The sequence below is a fragment of the Tursiops truncatus genome, chromosome 2 (assembly GCF_011762595.2).
Source record: "Tursiops truncatus isolate mTurTru1 chromosome 2, mTurTru1.mat.Y, whole genome shotgun sequence".
NCBI lineage: Eukaryota > Metazoa > Chordata > Mammalia > Artiodactyla > Delphinidae > Tursiops > Tursiops truncatus.
In genome coordinates, this window is record NC_047035.1 from 34,853,439 (window position 1) to 34,872,128 (window position 18,690).

At 37.9% G+C, this 18,690-nt stretch overlaps 1 protein-coding gene across 19 annotated transcripts in view; it reads right to left on the reverse strand.

Annotated features, from left to right (window-relative positions):
* GPHN (gephyrin) overlaps window positions 1-18,690 on the reverse strand; it is a 617,381-nt gene that overhangs the window by 49,728 nt on the left and 548,963 nt on the right. For 15 of the 19 annotated variants that reach the window (XM_073800350.1, XM_073800351.1, XM_073800355.1 and 12 more), the window contains one exon: window positions 17,800-17,921. In XM_073800350.1, the coding sequence (XP_073656451.1) occupies window positions 17,800-17,921 (122 nt within the window). Of the gene's footprint in view, window positions 1-106; window positions 208-1,923; window positions 1,976-3,900; window positions 4,016-9,186; window positions 9,351-17,799; window positions 17,922-18,690 lie in introns of those variants that run through there. The other 4 variants (XR_012329943.1, XR_012329944.1, XM_073800353.1 and 1 more) reach the window with 4 other exon arrangements.

The following is an 18,690-nucleotide window of genomic DNA, read 5'->3' on the forward strand; positions in this document are numbered from 1 at the left end:
AGGTTCCATGGAAAAGGAGGATGGTATAGGAAAAGATAGCAGAGTTGTCTAATCTAGAAGAGGTACTCCTACTAAGTGCTATAGACATAGGGTTACCAAGACATACCTTGTCCTGGATTTCATGGAGCTTACATGTTGGGAAAGAAAACAACACTGGCTCAATATGAACAAATCCTTTTCCCACCCTGTTTAGGCCACATCAGGACACTGAGGGAAAAGAGAAAAAATGTAAAAACAGAGAAGCACATATGTGCTAAATGACAAATATCTTAACCAAGTCTGGCCACAATTGTCATGGCACATATAATACTCTGTACTTATGTACGTATGCAAACATCCTCATTTGTCTTAGACTTCCTCCACAGTAGGGAAACAGTAATTCATGCTGCCTAGGAGAACAAAAGGAAGCTAACAGGTTATTGAACCAGACATGGGGAAAAGAAAACTAGGATATCTACTGTTCCATATTCAAAGTAGAAATAGGATGTAGCTTAGAAGTATTATAGTTTACCCCTGTAAACACAAACTAATTTGTACCAGTTTGAAATCACTAGGTTTGACTAGTTTCATATTCAGACCATATTCAGTGCCCCCCTCTTTCCTTTCCTGTTACTTCCTGGCATTTATTGAGTAGCTACTATGTGCTGGCAACATTCTAAATGCTAAGGATAAAGCCATGAACAACTTGTTTCACATGCCTACCAGCAAGCAGTTGAGGATAGCAGTTGTTTTATTTATCATTTTACCCCTGGTATCAATATAGCTTTGCATACGGCAGACACTCAACAAATGGTCGTAAAGCTAACAAAATAAAAAATTTAAAAACACTCTCAAATAATTGTGGGTGTATGCCAAGATTTAGTTATAAAGGTCTTCATCAATTACTCACAATTGAGAAAGATTAGGAACAATCTAATGTCTGACAACAAGTGATTGTATAAATCAGTCAAATTATACTTTTTACTAGAGAATAATATGTAGGCATTAAAATGACATAGCGGAGTACTATGTAATGATATGGACAGATGTTTATGGTATACTGAGTATAAAAATGGAGGGAAGGAAAATGGAAGGCAAAAATAAGTATAATTTCTTTGTTTTTTATTACACATTCACATACACATAAACTGTATACATGCATAGAATTAAAGAATAGAAGAAGAGTAATGTTGGGTAACAGGATTATGTGTTAATTTCCTTTGCTTTAAAAAAAATCTATATTTTCTAAATTTTCTTCAATGAATGTTTATTTGTTCTAAGATTAAAAAGTCACATTAGGGACTTCCCTCACAGTCCAGTGGTTAAGACTCCACGCTTCCACTCTAGTGGGTGCGGGTTTGATTCCTGGTCAGGGAACTAAGATCCCGCATGCCATGAGGCTAGGTCAAAAAAAAAAAAAAAAAAAAGTTACATTAAAAATGTATAGCTGGGCGGGGGGCGTTCCCAAGATGGCACAGTAGAAGGATCCAGGACTCACCTCCTCTCATAGGCACAAAAATTTTAGAATTATTTACAGAACAACTATCAATGAAAAAGACCAGAATCTACCAGAAAAGATACTATAACTAAAGACATAAAGAAGGAAGCACAACAAGATGGGTAGGAGGGGTGAAGTCATAGTATAGTCAAGACCCAAACCCCCAGGTGGGGGACATACAAATGGGAGAATAATTAAAATTGCAGAGGTGCTCCCTAAGAAGTAAGGGGTCTGAGCCCCACATCAAGCTCCCTAGCCTGGGGGTCCTGTACCAGGAAGACGAGCCCCCAAAACATTTGGCTCTGTTGGTCAGCGGGGCTTGCTTTCAGGAGTCCCAGAGGATTGTGGGAAATAGAGACTAAACTCTTAAAGGGCACACAAAATCTCACATGCTCTGGGACCCAGGGAAGAAGCAGTAATTTGAAAGGAGCCTGGGTCAGACCTACCTGCTGATCTTGGAGAGTCTCCTGGAGAGGCAGGAGACAACTGGAGATCACCCTGGGGAAACAGACATTGGCGACAGCTAGTTTTGAGAGCTTGTTCTGCTACGTGGACACTGGTGCTGGCAAATGCCATTTTGGAATCCTCCCTCTAGCTTATTAGTCTCAATACCCAGCCCCACCTCTGCCCATCAAGCTTGTAGGCACTGGTACTGCGATGCCTTGGGTCAAGCAACTAACTGAGCCAGGACACAGCTCCACTCACCAGCATACAGGCTGCCTTAAGATCCCCTGAGCCCCACAGCCACCCCTGGACACGGCCCTGCCCAACTGAGGGCACAGGACCTGTCCCCACACACCACTGCATAGGCACTAGACCTGAGACCCCCAAGACTCTGCAGTCAGAGATACTGGGACACAGTTCCACCTAGTAGTGGGCAGGCACCAGCCTCAGAATCCCCTGGGTCCTGATCCCACCTACCAGTGTGCCTGTTTTAGCCTTGGGAGCAGTCTCACGCAATAGCAGGAACCTTGGACGAGAATGCTAGGCCTGGGACAACTGCAGCTCCACAGCCCACTGTGGCAGGACCCAGACCACACACCAGCAGGCCACTACCTGCCCTGGGACTGGCTGGGCCCCTACACTGCCCAACAGCAAGCCAACACAAGCTTTGGGACACCCTGGACTCCACAGCCAGCTGTGTCAGGAATGCCCCAATGACCAGTGGTCTGACACCAGCTCTGGGACCACTGGGCCCTGCAGCCAAACCCTGCCAATGGGCCAGCACTAGCTCCAAGACTTGGCTCCACCCACTGGTAGGTGGGTACCAGCCCCAGGATGTCCTGGACTCCGACTTCACCCACCAGTGAGCCAGCAATAGCCCTGGACACCCTGGGATTCTGCAGCTAGCTGTCTTGTGACCCAGCCCCACCAACCAGTAGCTGGCAGCTCTGTACAAGGCAGCGCCTGGTAACCAACAAAACTGGGGGCCAGTCACACCTACCAGATTGCCCAGAGTAGTCAGCCTGCTGAAACAGAAGGACCTACATAGCCCACATAGGGGACACCCCTATAGCACATAGCTCTGGTGACCAGAGGAGGGTGCACTGCTGGGATACATAAGAAGTCTTCCACAAAAGGCTACTTCTTCAAGATCAGAAAACGTAACCAACCTACCAGATACATAGAAATAAAAAACAGCAAGTTAGGCAAAATGAGGTGATAGAGAAACATGTTCCAAATGAAGGAACAAGATAAAACCCCAGAAGGAGAACTCAGTGACATGGAGATAGGCAATGCACCCCAGAAAGCGTTCAAGGTAATGATCGTAAAGACAATCAAAGAACTAGGGAGAAGAATGGATGAACAGAGTGAGAAGTTAGAAATTTTTGACAATGACTTAGAAAATATAAAGAAGAACCAGAGATGAAGAACATGATAACTGAAATGAAAAATACACTAGAAGGAATCAACAGTAGGCTAGGTGATACAGAGGAACAGCTCAGTGAGCTGGAAGACAGACTAGTGGAAGTCACTAAAGCTGAAGAAAAAAGAATTTAAAAAATGAGGACAATTTAAGAGACCTCTGGGATAACATCAAATGTATTAACATTTTCATTATAGGGGTCCCAGAGGAGAAGAGGAGAGAGAAAGTGGCAAAGAACATATTTGAAGACGTTAACAGCTGAAAATTTCCCTAACCTGGGAAAGGACACAGACAGCCAGGCCCAGGAAGCATGGAGAGTCCCAAACAGGATCAACCCAAAGAGGACCACACCAAGACACACTAGTAATTAAAATAGCAAAATTAAAGATAAAGAGAGAATATTAAAAGCAGCAAGGGAAAAGCAATGAATAACATACACAGGAACTCCCCTAAGGCTATCAGCTGACTTTTCAGCAGAAACTCTGCAGGCCAGAGGGAGTGGCACAATATATTTAAAGTGATGAAAGGGGAAAACCTACAACAAAGAATACTCTACCTGGCAGGACTCTCATTCAAATTTGATGAAGAGATCAAAAGTTTCACAGACAAGGAAAACATAAAGAGTTCAGCACCACCAAAGCAGCTTCACAATGAATGTTAAAGGGAATTCTCTAAGTGAAAAAGAAAAGGCCACAATTAGAAACATGAAAATTATGAAAGGAAAAAGATCATCATAAAGGCAAATATACAGTAAAAGTCAACCACATACAAAGCAAGTAAGGAGGTTAAAAGACGAAAGTAGCAAAATCATTTATATCCATGATAAGCAGTTAAGGGATTCACAAAACAAACAGACATAAAATATGATGTTAAAAATAGTAATTTTGAGGGAAGGTGAGTAAAAATGCAGGGTTGTTAAAATGTTTTTGAACTTAAGAGATCAGTAACTTAAAATAATCACGTATACATATATATATGTAAATTGCTATATATATAAACCTCATGGTAACCACAAACCAAAAATCTATAATAGATACACACACAGAAAAAGGAAAGGAATCCAAACATAACAATAAAGATAGCCATCACACCACAAGGGAAGAGAACAAAAGAAGAATGGAACAAAAAAGAACTACAAAAACAACCCCCAAGCAAATAACAAAATGGCAATAAATACATACCTATCCATAATGACTTTAAGTGTAAATGGACCAAATGCTCCAATCAAAAAGACATGGAATGGCTTAATGAATACAAAAACAAGACTTATATATATGCTGCCTACAAGAGACTTGTTTCAGATCTAAAGACACACACAGACTGAACATGAGGGGATGAAAAAAAGGTACTCCATGCAAATGGAAATCAAAAGAAAAGCTGGGGTAGCAATACTTATACCAGACAAAACAGATGTTGAAACGAAGATTGTACAAGAGAAAAAGAAGGATGTTACATAATGATCAAGGGATCAATACAGGAAGATATAGCAATTGTAAATATATATGCACCCAACATAGGAGCACCAAAATACATACAGCAAATATTAACAAACATAAAGGAAGAAACTTACAGTAACACAGTAACAGTAGGGGACATTAACAAACCACTCACATTAATGGAAATATCATCCAGATAGAAAATCAATAAGAAAACATTGGACTTAAATGATATATTAGATCAAATGGAGTTAATGGATATATATAGAACATTTCATCCAAAAGTAGGAGAATACAAATTCTTTTCAAGTGCACATGGGACATTCTCCAGGACAGATGACATGCTAGGCCACAAAACAAGCCTCGGTAAATTTAAGAAAATTGAAATAATATCAAACATCTTTTCTGACCATAATGCTATGAGACTAGAAATCAAATACAAGAAAAAATAAAACTGCAAAAGACACAAACACATGGAGGCTAAGCAATATGCTATTAAACAACCAATGGATTACTGAAAAAATGAAAGAAATAAAAATACCCGGAGACAAATGAAAACAAAAACACAATGATCCAAAATCTATGGAACTCAGTAAAAGCAATTCTAAGAGGGAAGTTTATAGCAATACAAGCTTACCCCAGGAAACAAGAAAAATCTAAGATAAACAACCTAATCTTACACCTGAAAGAAGTAGAAAAAGAACAAACAAAAACTTAAGTTAGTTGAAGGAAAGAAATCATAAACATCAGAGCAGAAATAAAAGATATAGAGACTGAAAAAACAATAGGAAAGATCAATGAAACTAAGAGCTGGTTCTTTGAAAAGATAAGCAAATTGGGTAAAACTTTAGCCAACTCATCAGGAAAAAAGAGAGAGGACCCAAATCAATAAAATCAGAAATGAAAAGGCAGAGTTATGACCGATACCACAGAAATACAAAGGATCATAAGAGATTATAAAAACTACCATGTACCAATAAAATGGACAACCTGCAAGAAATGGACAAATTCCTAGAAATGTACAATCTCCCAAGACTGAACCAGGAAGAATTAGAAAACATGAACAGACCAATTGCCAGTAATGAAACTGAATTAGTAACCAAATAACTTCCAACAAACGAAAGTCCAGGACCGGATGGCTTCACAGGTGAATTCTACCAAACATTTAGAGAAAAATTAACATCTATCCTCCTCAAACTATTCCAAAAAATTGCAGAGGAAGGATGCCTCTAAACTCATTCTATGAGGTCAGCATCACCCCGATACCAATACAGACAAAGATATCACACACACAAAAAAATTACAGACCAATATCACTGATGAATGTAGATGCAAAAATCCTGGACAAAATATTAGCAAACCAAATCCAACAATACATTAAAAGGATCACACACCATGATCAAGTGAGATTTATCCCAGGATGCAAGGCTGGCTTGATATCTGCAAATCAATCAGTGTGATACACCACATTAGCAAATTGAAGAATAAAAACTATATGATCATCTCAACAGATGCAGAAAAAGCTTTTGACAAAATTCAACATTTATGTATGATAAAAACTCTCAATAAAGTGGGTATAGAGGGTACATACCCCAACATAATAAGGCCATATATGATAAGCCCACAGCTAACATTATATTCAATGGTGAAAAGCTGAAAGCATTTCTTCTAAGATCAGGGACAAGACAAAGATGCGCACTCTCACCACTTTTCTTCACCATAGTATTGGAAGTTGTAGACACAGCAATCAGACAAGAAAAATAATAAAAGGAATCCGAATTGGAAGGGAAGAAGTAAAACTGTCACTGTTGCAGATGACATAATACTATACATTAGAATACCCTAAAGACGCCACCGGAAAACTACTAGAGCTCATCACTGAATTCAGTAAAGGTGCAGGATACAAAATTAATATACAGAAATCTGTTGCATTTCTATACACTACCAACAAAAGATCAGAAAAAGAAATTAAGGAAACAACCCCATTTATAATCACAATAAAAGGAATAAAATACCCAGGAATAAACCCACATAAGGAGGTAAAACATCTGTACTTAGAAAACTATAAGACACTGATGAAAGAAATTGAAGACCACACAAACAGATGGAAAGATACACCGTGTTCATGGATTGGAAGAATTAAAACAACCACACAACACAAGGCAATCTACAGACTCAATGTAATCCTTAAAAAATACCAATGGCATTTTTCACAGAACTCGAACAAAAATTTTTAAAATTTGTATGGAAACACAAAAGACCTTGAATAGCCAAAGCAATCTTGAGAAAGAAAAACAGAGCTGGGGGAATCAGACTCCCTGACTTCAGCCTATACTACAAAGCTACAGTAATCAAAACAGTATGGTACTGGCACAAAAACAGAAATATAGATTAATGGAATATAATAGAAAGCCCAGAAATAAACCCATGCCCCTGTGGTAGTCAATTAATCTATGACAAAGAAGGCAAGAATGTACAGTGGAGAAAAGACAGTCTCTTCAATAAGTGGTGCTGGGAAACCTGGACAGCCATATGTAAAAGAATTAAAGTAGAACACTTTCTCATACTATATACAAAAATAAACTAAAAATGGATTAAAGACCTAAATGTCAGACCAGAAACCATAAAACTTCTAGAAGAAAACCCAGAACACTCTTTGACATAAATTGTAGCAATAATTTTTTGGAGCTGTCTCCTAAGGCAAAGGAAACAAAAGCAAAAATAAATAAATGGGACCTAATTAAACTCAAAAGTTTTTGCACAGCAAAGGAAACCATTGGCAAAATGAAAAAAGAACCTACGGAATGAGAAAAAATATTTGCAAATGATATGACCAATAAGGGATCAATATCCAAAATATATAAACAGCTCATACAACTCAATATTAAAAAAAACCCAAACACCCTGATTAAAAGATGGGCATAAGAACTTAATAGACATTTTTCCAATGAAGACATATGATGGCCAAGAGGCAGAAGAAAAGATGCTCAATATCGCTAATCATCAGAGAAATGCAAATTGAAACCACAATGAGATATCATTTTGCACTTGTCACAATGGCTATCATCAAAAAGACCACAGGTAACAAATGTTGGCATGGATGTGGAGAAAAGGGAACCCTTGTACACTGTTGGTGGGAATGTAAATTGGTGCAGCCACTGTGGAAAACAGTACAGAGATGCCTCAAAAAAAATAAAAATAGAGCTACCATATGACCCAGCATTCCACTCCTGGGTATATATCCAAAGAAAATGAAAACATTAATTTGAAAAGATACATGCACTCCAATGTTCATAAGAGCGTTCTTTACAATGGCCAAGTTTGGAAGCAACCTAAATGTCCATCAACAGGTGAATGGATAAAGAAGATGTAGTGTATATAGACTATGGAATACTACTCAGCCATAAAGAAGAATGGAAGTTTGCCATTTGCAACAATATGGCTGGACCTGGAGGGTATTATGCTTAATAATATAAGTCAGACAGAGAGAGACAAATACTGAATGTTATTGCTTATATGTGGAATCTAAAAAATACAACAAACTAGTGAATATAACAAAACAGAAACAGACTCACAGATACAGAGAACAAACTAGTGTTTACCAGTGTGGAGAGGGAAAGGAGGAGGGACAAGATAGGGGTAGAGGATTAAGAGGTACAAACTACTATGTACAAAATAGACAAGCTACAAGTGTGTATTGTATAGCACAGGGAATATAGCCAACATTTTATAATAACTATCTATGGAATATAATCTATAAAAATTTTGAATCACTATGTTGTACACCTAAAACTTGTATAATATTGTAAATCAACTATGCTTCAATAAAAAAATAGTAAATAAACAAGAAAATAAATAAAAAAGAAGAAAAAAGAAAACGTATACCTAGAATATCTAGAACAATGGCCTAAGAAGTTCATAATAGAACTGGACCAGGAAGAGAAGGTGATCATGTTACACCCATTTTAAAATGTTTCACCGTCCTACTACTAATTATTGGGTTGGCCAAAAGGTTCGATCGTTTTTTTCTGTATGATGGCTCTAGCAGCACTTAGTTGCCTTTACCTTCATTCTAAACAATTTTGTTTGATTGTATGTGACAGCTGTCATATCAGTGTGCATATAAAAAAAGACTTATCAAAATTTGTGAATTTTTGTGTAGTCATTTTTTTTTTTTTTTTTTTTTTTTTTGCGGTACGCGGGCCTCTCACCGCTGTGGCCTCTCCCGCTGCGGAGCACAGGCTCCGGACGCGCAGGCTCAGCGGCCATGGCTCACGGGCCCAGCCGCTCCGCGGCTCGTGGGATCCTCCCAGACTGGGGCACGAACCCGCGTCCCCTGCATCGGCAGGCGGACTCCCAACCACTGCGCCACCAGGGAAGCCCTGTAGCCATTTTAATATTGAAGATGGAGGAGAAAAAGCAACATTTTCGGCATATTATGCTTTATTATTTCACGAAAGGTAAAAACGCAACTGAAACGCAAAAAAAGATTTGTGCAGTACTGTGACTGATCCAACATGTCAAAAGTGGTTTGCGAAGGTTCGTGCTGGAGATTTCTCGCTGGACGATGCTTCACGGTTGGGTAGATCAGTTGAAGTTGATAGTGATCAAATCGAGAATGGAGACATGAATTGAGAACAATTAACATCATACCACATGGGAGATAGCTGACATACTCAAAATATCCAAATCAAGCGCTGAAAATCATTTGCACCAGCTTAGTTATGTTAATCGCTTTGATGTTTGGGTTCCATATAAATTAAGTGAAGAAAACCTTCTTGACCGTACTTCTGCATGCGATTCTCTACTTAAACGTAATGAAAACGGTCTGTTTTTAAAACAAATTGTGACAGACGATGAAAAGTGGATACTGTACGACAATGTGGAATGGAAGAGATCGTGGGGCAAGCGAAATGAACCACCACCAACCACACCAGAAGCCGGTCTTCACCCAAAGAAGGTGATGCTTTATATATGGTGGGACTGGAAGGGAGTCCTCTATTATGAGCTCCTTCTGGAAAACCAAATGATTAATTCCAACAAGTACTGCTCCCAGTTAGACCAACTGGAAGCAGCACTCAACGAAAAGCGTCTGGAATTAGTCAACAGAAAATGCATAATCTTCCATCAGTATAACTCAAGATTGCATGCTTCTTTGATGACCAGGATAAAACTGTTAGAGCTTGGCTGGGAAGTTCTGATTCATCCGCCGTATTCACCAGGCATTGCACCGTTGGATTTCCATTTATTCAAAAATTCTCTTAATGGAAAAAATTTCAATTCCCTGGAAGACTGTAAAAGGCACCTGGAACAGTTCTTTGCTCAAAAGGATAAGTTTTGGGAAGATGGAATTACAAAGTTGCCTGAAAATGGCAAAGGTAGTCGAACAAAAGGGTGAATATGTTGCTTGATAAAATTCTTGGTGAAAATGAAAAATGTGTCTTTTATTTTTACTTAAAAACTGAAGGCACTTTTTTGCCAACCCAATACAACTCCTTAAACAGCACTGAAAGACAGTATACAGTCAGTAGTAAGCTGACTGCTTCAGGAGAGTCTTTTTTCGCACAGGTAGTTCCTAACTCACAGATTATGTTCCCAGAGTCTATATGAGAAATTGGCTGTTTGGAACCTGGAACACATTCCTTTAAAAATAATATTACAGATGGTGGGCAAGACTCCAGGGTAGTTAAAAACAAAAAAACAAATCTTCATTTAGCTCATAATGTTACTAATATGTTGCTGAATTATGCTTTAGTATTAACCTGAATTTTGGAAACAAGGTGGAAGACTGAAGAAAGAATGTTGAAATGGAAAGCATTTGTTTAAGTTATCTTCCTATCTACCTTTCTAGAGTCCTTTCCTGCTGTCAAAGGTACTTCTTGCCATGCCTACAGTATCTTGCTATGCTAAGGTTCTGATGTGGTCCTGTTCAGGATTTGCCCTATGAGTCAAAGAACTCTAAGTTCTAAGTGATTAGTTCCTGTTTATTTAGGACAGCAGATTTACCCAGATGTTGCATGTCTGATTTGAACTATTAAATATTAACATGTGAACAACTCACTCTCAGGTAGAATACTTTTAAACACAAATGCACCTCTAAATATTAGATTATCAAGAAGTACAGCAAAGTGAACAGAACAAACACATTTAGCCAATGTGGAGGATATTTGGGCTTAATAAAACACCTCTCCTAAACAGACTGGGTCTTGAGAGTCAGGGAATAAGGAGATTAACTGTTCTTTTAAAGTTTCTTGCTGTTCATGGCTTTTCCCCTTTCACTTCTCAAAAAGCTTCCCTTCTCTTAAAAGTACTGACAGAGGAGCTTAGATGGTGAGTAGGGGAAAGGTTAGAATAGGGTAGCCACTTGTGAATCTCAGTCATTTATAAATTGAATTAATGTAGATCTGAATACCAAATTACCATTATTTACATTGCATGCACGCTCTCTTCTCCTCTTTCCCATTCTCCTCTCTCCACTCCTTCCCACCCCCTGGAAGATACTATGAACTTGTTATAACAAATTACCCAGAGGTAATAAATGCTGCAAAAGTGGCTCTAGTAGTTGTGGGAGGAAAGATAAAATAAGAAATTATAAAAGGAAGGGGATTTTCTCTTTATGGAAGGGAGAGGTGTCTATTTTACAGTGAATAAGCAGCTTTATTTAGGGGTCCAGAAAGTAAACTTGAGCTACTGTAATAAATCCTCTTGCCTTTTTCTCCCACTTCTATATCACCTAAAGATCTAGAATTTTGCAACTCAAGTCCTTATAATTCATTCATACCTACAGTCAATATTTAATTCAAAATTTAAACTAAATTTTCCTCTCTGGCTTTTGAAATATTGATAGTTACTATTTACTTAGGGGTTTTATCTATTAAAATGGATATAGAATATTTAGTTTATTAACCTTAATATTAATAAATTGTGGGTGCTAAGCCCAGTTAAGAGGGCAGCATGGTACAGCAAAAGGAGAAAGACCCTGGAGTTTGACAGGCCTAGGTTGGACTCCTCATTCTGTCTTTTACTAGTTGTATGACTCTGAACAGCTTATTTAATTTTTTTTAGCTTCAGTATTATTATCTACAAAATGGGGATAAAAGACACTTATCTGGATCGGTTGTTTCATGAGGCCTAAACAAGATAAGTAAGTGAAAGAATGTAGTATAGTACTATATATATAGTAGGTAGTAAGTAAAGATTAGTATCTCTTTCCAGGAAAAGACTGGCATGTTTGGAGTGAGGAGGCTGGAGAAAATGGATGTGGATTGGGTGGGGAGGAAAGACGGGAGTGAAATAGAATTGAAAACTTTTTTGTAGTTCTTACTAATAACTATCTTACTCATTTCTGTAGTACCAAAGACTGAGACAACATCTGATATAGCATAACTTCATAAAAGTTTGTTGGATTATTAGAGTATACTTACCCACATATAATAAAACCCCAATTCTGCCACAAGTATATAATTGGCACCTTGGAAAGATCATATTTGTAGCAGAATAGAGGGTGAGTTAGAGGAAAACAAGGCTTGAGGCAGGGAGACCAGTTAAGAGGATAGCCTCATGTGCCTAGACAAAAAGTAAACGGAGCCCCAAACTAAGCCAGGATGGTAGAAATGAAGAGATAGGAATGTACAGAAGTACTGATGAGGGAAACTGTATGGGATTTAAATATAGGGCTGAGTGAGAGACAGAAGCTTTCCATTCAGGTTTCTTATGGCTCGGGTGACTGGGTGGCTGGTGGGCACAGTCACTGAGCTAGAAGAACTCAAAGAAATGGAGTAAGATGGAAGTGGGAGGCACAGTGAGAAAGGAAAGGAAGGAAAATGAATTTATTTATTTTTATTATTATTATTTTTTTCGGTACGCAGGCCTTTCACTGTTGTGGCCTCTCCCGTTGCGGAGCACAGGCTCCGGACGCGCAGGCTCAGCAGCCATGGCTCACGTGCCCAGCCGCTCCGCGGCATGTGGGATCTTCTTGGACCGGGGCACGAACCCGTGTCCCCTGTATCGGCAGGCAGACTCTCAACCACTGTGCCACCAGGGAAGCCCAATGAATTTAATTTTACATGTTGAATTTGCTCTGCCTATTGAACTTAAAGAAAATATACCTAGTAAGCAGGTGGATCTAGGCATGGAGCTCAAGACAGAGATAAGATCTGGGAGTCAATAGCATACAGAATTAGAAGGAAAAAAGGTCAAGGGTGAGCCATGGTGACACTTCCATTTGGGAATGAGCATAGGAAGAGAAGCTGCCAAAACAAGAAAGAATAAACTACAAATGGAGAATGAAGAAGTTGAAATGGTGTATTGCTGGAGAGGAATGTAAAATTGTGGTAGAGAGACCTAATAGCTGGGTTATGCAGGCATTTTATTTGTGTTTACAGACACATACCATTTTGATGAGGCTTTGCAATCCAGATGAAGATGAATCAACACTGACGCCCTTCTGTTCTATGTAATAGCCTTCAAAATGTCTTTCGATTTAATCTCTTTTTTAAAAATTCTACTTCCAAATTTGAGCATAAGCTCTGGAACTTTCTAAAACATCTTTATTACTAGGCTGTAGTTCATAGTGCATTTACAGTACATGTAATTTTAAGGACAAGATCTATATCTATTTCAGTTTTGAATCTTCAAGAGCCTTTGGTTAAAAGTTCATAGTAGAATCATGATTAAGTTTACCACACCCTTGTTACTTCCTGTGATCCATGAACCAGTGGCTTGGTATTCTTGGGAACTTGTTAGAAATGCAAAATCTTGGCCCACTCCAGATTTGCTGAATCACAATCAGCATTTTTAATAAGATCTCCAGGTGATTCAAATAGGTACACAATTAATACTTCCTGACTAACTGAACAATGAATAAACAAACTGTATTGTTGTTCTTATTTCTAGTAGGTCTCCAACTTTAGCTCATGTGATACAACTTGGGCAAATTATCTTTCCAAAATATGGTTTACTATGTTAATTCTGCTTTTTAAAAAAGCTGCAAATTTAACCAAATTGGGTAGTGCTGCCTGGATTACAAAACCTTTTAAAATCTGGCTTCAAATTTCTACCAAATTTACACATATTATCCTTTTACCTGAACCTCCTACTCTAAACAGTCTGGCCTGACCTGAGTAAACTATTCTTTCTACTTCTCTATTTTTGTTCATTCCGTTTCCTACTTGGTTAACATACTCTCTTTTTCTAAATACACAAATCCTATTTATCCTTCCTGTTCTAGCTAAAATGAAATATCTTCATAATGATACTATCTTGTCTTCATAATGAGAATTGTGGATTGTTACTTTCAAGAAACTTAGATTCCATTTCCACCTCTGCCACTAACTTGTATATTGCTGGGCAAGTTCAATGAACATCTCTGGGTTTAAAAGCTAGTCTTTTTCATACACAAGGCCAATAGGCACATGAATAGATGCTCAACACTGCTAATCATTGATAAATGCAAATCAAACCCACAATGAGATATCACTTCACACTTGCCACAATGGCTTTTATCAAAAGGACCACAAGTAACAAATGTTGGTGAGAATGTGGAGAAAAGGGAACCGTTCTATGCTGTTGGTGGGAATGTGAATTGGTACAGCCACTGTGGAAAACAGTATGGAGGCTTCGCAAAAAACTAAAAACTGAACTACCATATGACCCAGCCACTCCATTCCTGGGTATATATCCCAAAATACTAATTTGAAAAGATACATGTACCCCAGTGTTCATAGCAGCATTATTTATAACAGCCAAGATATGGAAGTAACCTAAAAGTCTATCAACAGATGAATGAATAAAGAAGATGGGGTATATACAATGGAATACTACTCAGCCATGAAAAAGAAAAAAACTTTTGCCATTTGCAACAACATGAATGGACCTGGAGTGTATCATGCTTAGTGAAATAAGTCAGACAGAGAAAGACAAATACTGTATGATATCACTTATATGTGTAATCTAAAAAATAAAACAAACTAGTGAGTATAACAAAACAGAAACAGACCCACATATATAGAAAAAAAACCTAGTGTTTACCGGTGGGGAGAGGGAAGAGAAGAGGGATTAAGGAGTAGAGGATTAAGAGGTACAAACTACTATGTATAAAATAAATAAGCTACAAGAATGTACTGTATAGCACAGGAATACAGCCAATATTTTATAACTTTAAATGGTGTATAATCTATAAAAATTCTGACTCACTATGTTGTACACCTGAAACTAATATAACATTGTAAATTATACCTCAATCAAATTTTTTTTACATTGTAAAAAATTTGTCTTTTTAAAGAAAAACGCTAGGAACCACAATGGTATTGTGTTCCACACAATGAGAGAAAATATGTCTAAGGAATGTGTTTTAATATTCACATAATAGTTAAAAATGAATCTTTTAAAAATATAGTTAATGCTCACGTATTTGAAGCACCCCTCCCATAAGCTCCACTGTACCCTCTTTTTAAATGAAATGTACAAGAAACAAAGGCAAAATTCATCCAGGTCAATCCAAATAAGTTATAGAGTCTTACCCTTCAATTTTAACATTTATTGTTAAAGTCATGGTAGGTGGTAAGAATAAGAGCTAAGAAGTAGAATCATACAGAATTTAAACCCAGACTGAAACCTTTTAAAAATAACAAGAATAGCACTCTTACTCCCTACTCTTATCTGGCATAGCTGAGTAAGGGTTCTGTGCTTGCTGACATTCTTGAGCTATTTCTCTCCCTGCTTTAAACATAGGGTAGTTTCTCCCGTGACCCTGCTTGTTTCCCTGGAGAGCTTCACATAGAGCCTTCTGTATAACAACATTAGCTTTCACTAGCAAACGGCTATATAGGAAAGAGAAGGATGAAGAGGGAGACAACCTTCACAGAATATCAACAGGCTGCAGATTAAATGTGCGTTGTTTCCTTTGCTAAATTCCCAGCACAGATTTCCATCTGAACAGTTATAAATTCTTTCCTCCCACATTCCACCTCTGCATTTTAAACCATTTACTCTGGGCCTCTTCAACACAGCACTCTAAGGCTGAGAAAGTTTAGATTTGCATCAATTGTATTTAAAAAAAAATTGTTCTCAGTTTTATGTAAGGTATTAAATCCAAGAAAAGAATATACTAAAGATGTGCATATTCTCAAAATTGCCTATATCTTGCTTATAAGTTTTGTTGTTCTTTATATGCTGTTGTTTCAAGGGACATTTTGAAGTTACATGTAATAGCAACATTAATTATTAGGAAATGTCTACAACGAATCAACAGCTGGTCCTAGAAAATCAAATATTAGCATATCAACATAGGAACCTTTCAATGGTGTTTTGGCCTTTGTAGTAAGGTAATGGCAGCATATATAGTATATATCAAGTTAGCTTTTTATTTAATACAAAAGTACAACATTAGGAGGAGAGAATGAACAGAATTATAGTCAAGACAGCATAAGGTAAAAATGATACACACAAACAAAAAGCACCTTTTACCTTATAATAGTTCTTAGAGCTCATTAATGCACTTGGAGGCAGGGCCAAAGTCAGCGGTGGCTGGGAAACAAATTCTAAATCTGGTGCGTTTGTTCCCTAGAGTTTCAGGTCTGTTCTGTGCTGTTGGAACTCTTGGATTCATCCTACCTCCTCTCAGAAATTACTTTTTGCCTTCTTTAAAGGTGTATCTGCATCAGGATAATTTTTAGATGCTTGGAAGTTTATATATATGAAAGGATGGGTTACCAGTCAGGTCCAAATTCAACCCTCCATGCTTTTTTTCACTGGGTTCTTTCTATCCCTTCCCAGGGCTACGGAGACTGGGTCAGGGTGATACTAGGTAACCTGCAGCACTGGCTTCACCAGCATGGGTTCTAAGTTGGCTGGTTACTTACCTATGGACTTCTCTAGAACTAAACTTTCAGGTAAATACAAATGGTGAATTAAAAAAATAAAATGATGTTTGAAAATATGTGTCACAGACTCTACTCCAGTGTCCACAGAGAAAGAAAAAAATCAGGAGGAAAGAAGAGAAGTTTAAAAGGTGAGATTAACATAAAAACTACTGCCTTTCAGGTTACTAGCAAGACGCTGTGCTCCAGATTTGGACTACATTGTGTCCAGTTTGAGCCTAAACTGGGGTTTATAGGAGTCCCAGCATACCTTGTGAAATGGTAGGACAGAGCCTTTTCAAGAGTATATTTGAGCCCTGGGAAAGCACTCATCTTAAGGGAAGAAGGATCCAGGCATAATGAGCTTTGCTCAGTGACAAGGTGGTGATAAGACAGAAAGGGGCAATTATGGGTGACAGATACATCAGGGCATCCATCACTCAGATATGTCTCCTAGCTTTGTCTCCAGCGGGCTGTTGTTTGAGTGTTACTAAGAGCAGGCACACCTCTGGTGAACTGGAAATAGTGCCTGGTGAAAGATGGCTGAACAGCAGTGTTGCATGGAAGTGGGATGCTCAGAAAGAGCAGACTTGTTTTTGATTGCATGTGCAGCTGGAGCTGGAGACGCAGTTGGAAATTTATAGAAATACTTGGAGAATTTAGCAGAGGGCTGAGTTAATTTAGTAAATGGGGTAATATGCTCTCAGAGATGGGCAATTTTAGTCAATGTGCCTCCCTTTGTATTTACAAGTGGGTGAAGCCTGGAGAAACTCAGGTTTTATAAGAACACAAAAATCAATATAAAAGTTCTAGAAAATAATTGTACTTAAACTTCAAAGAATCAGTTAGTACTAATTTTGACATTTCCTTCTTACTCTTCTCACCCATGTCTTCCCTATCTTTCTTGACATAAGTAAAAGTATGAATAGGAATAACACCCAAAGCAGAGCAACATATTTCTCCTATTGTAAAAGGCATTCCAGGAAAATGTCTATCGCTAAAGGACACAGACATCTCCATAATTCTTTGACTTCTGAAGAATGAAATAAGTGAAAATTATGGTATTAAATTTCTTTCTCTTTAGCAACAATCCCGCCTAGTTAGTATTCCCAAAATTCATATTTGTACAATAACAACTTCAAAATAAAATCCAATACTTACTTGTCTCCCACAATTCCCAAGTTGATTGTGGGGTAACCATGTTCCTGAATTGTTGCTAAGAGGGTTGAACGATTGCTGTCTCGAATCTTTCCTGGTAAGAGGTCATCTTCAGGATTTAGCAGCTACAAAGCCAAAAAAAAAAAAAAAAAAAAACCACTACAAATTATTTTCTTAGGATAATATTGCCTATTGTTAATGGGGAAAAAATAGATCTAGTAAACAGAGTTTAGCACATCTAGCACCTATAACAGTATCTGGCCCATAGAAGATATATGCTTAAAGGATCTTTGATAAATAATGAAAGCATAGGAGGATCAGAAAACAGTCCTCCAGAATTAAAAAACATGCAGAAATTTAAGTGGTGACTAAACAGCAGGCCAAATTCACACCAGCTTTGGCTACAATTTGACAGAATAGTGCTCTGGAGATAGCTGCCTTTCTACTGGTTGGTTGTTTACTGGGTCAAATTAAAAAAAAAAAACTTTCTTTTTTCCTCCCACTATTATTTTCTAATCTGTCCTTCACTGAGAATATTTGAGGAAGAGACTGTGTGACATGATATTCTCAAGTCTGAAGAGAATGATCATTTATCTTTTCTTTCAAGCTTTTGATCTCTTTTGTGAAGTGGGATCAGTAGTAACGAAGAAGTCAAACTTATTTGAAGGAGAGGGAGCCAGATATCTTGCCTCTATTAGCAAACTTAAACAAGTAATACTTAACTGCACACACCCATGATTCCATGACTTTGAACTGAATCACCCTTTAGAGATTTAATATCTACTATTATATGTCAATGAAGAAAATTATAAGAAGCTTATTTTATGTTAGGATGTTCCAATGAAGCAGTGTAGCGTAGTAGCAAGCAAGAGTCTACCTTATTCAGATAAGGTT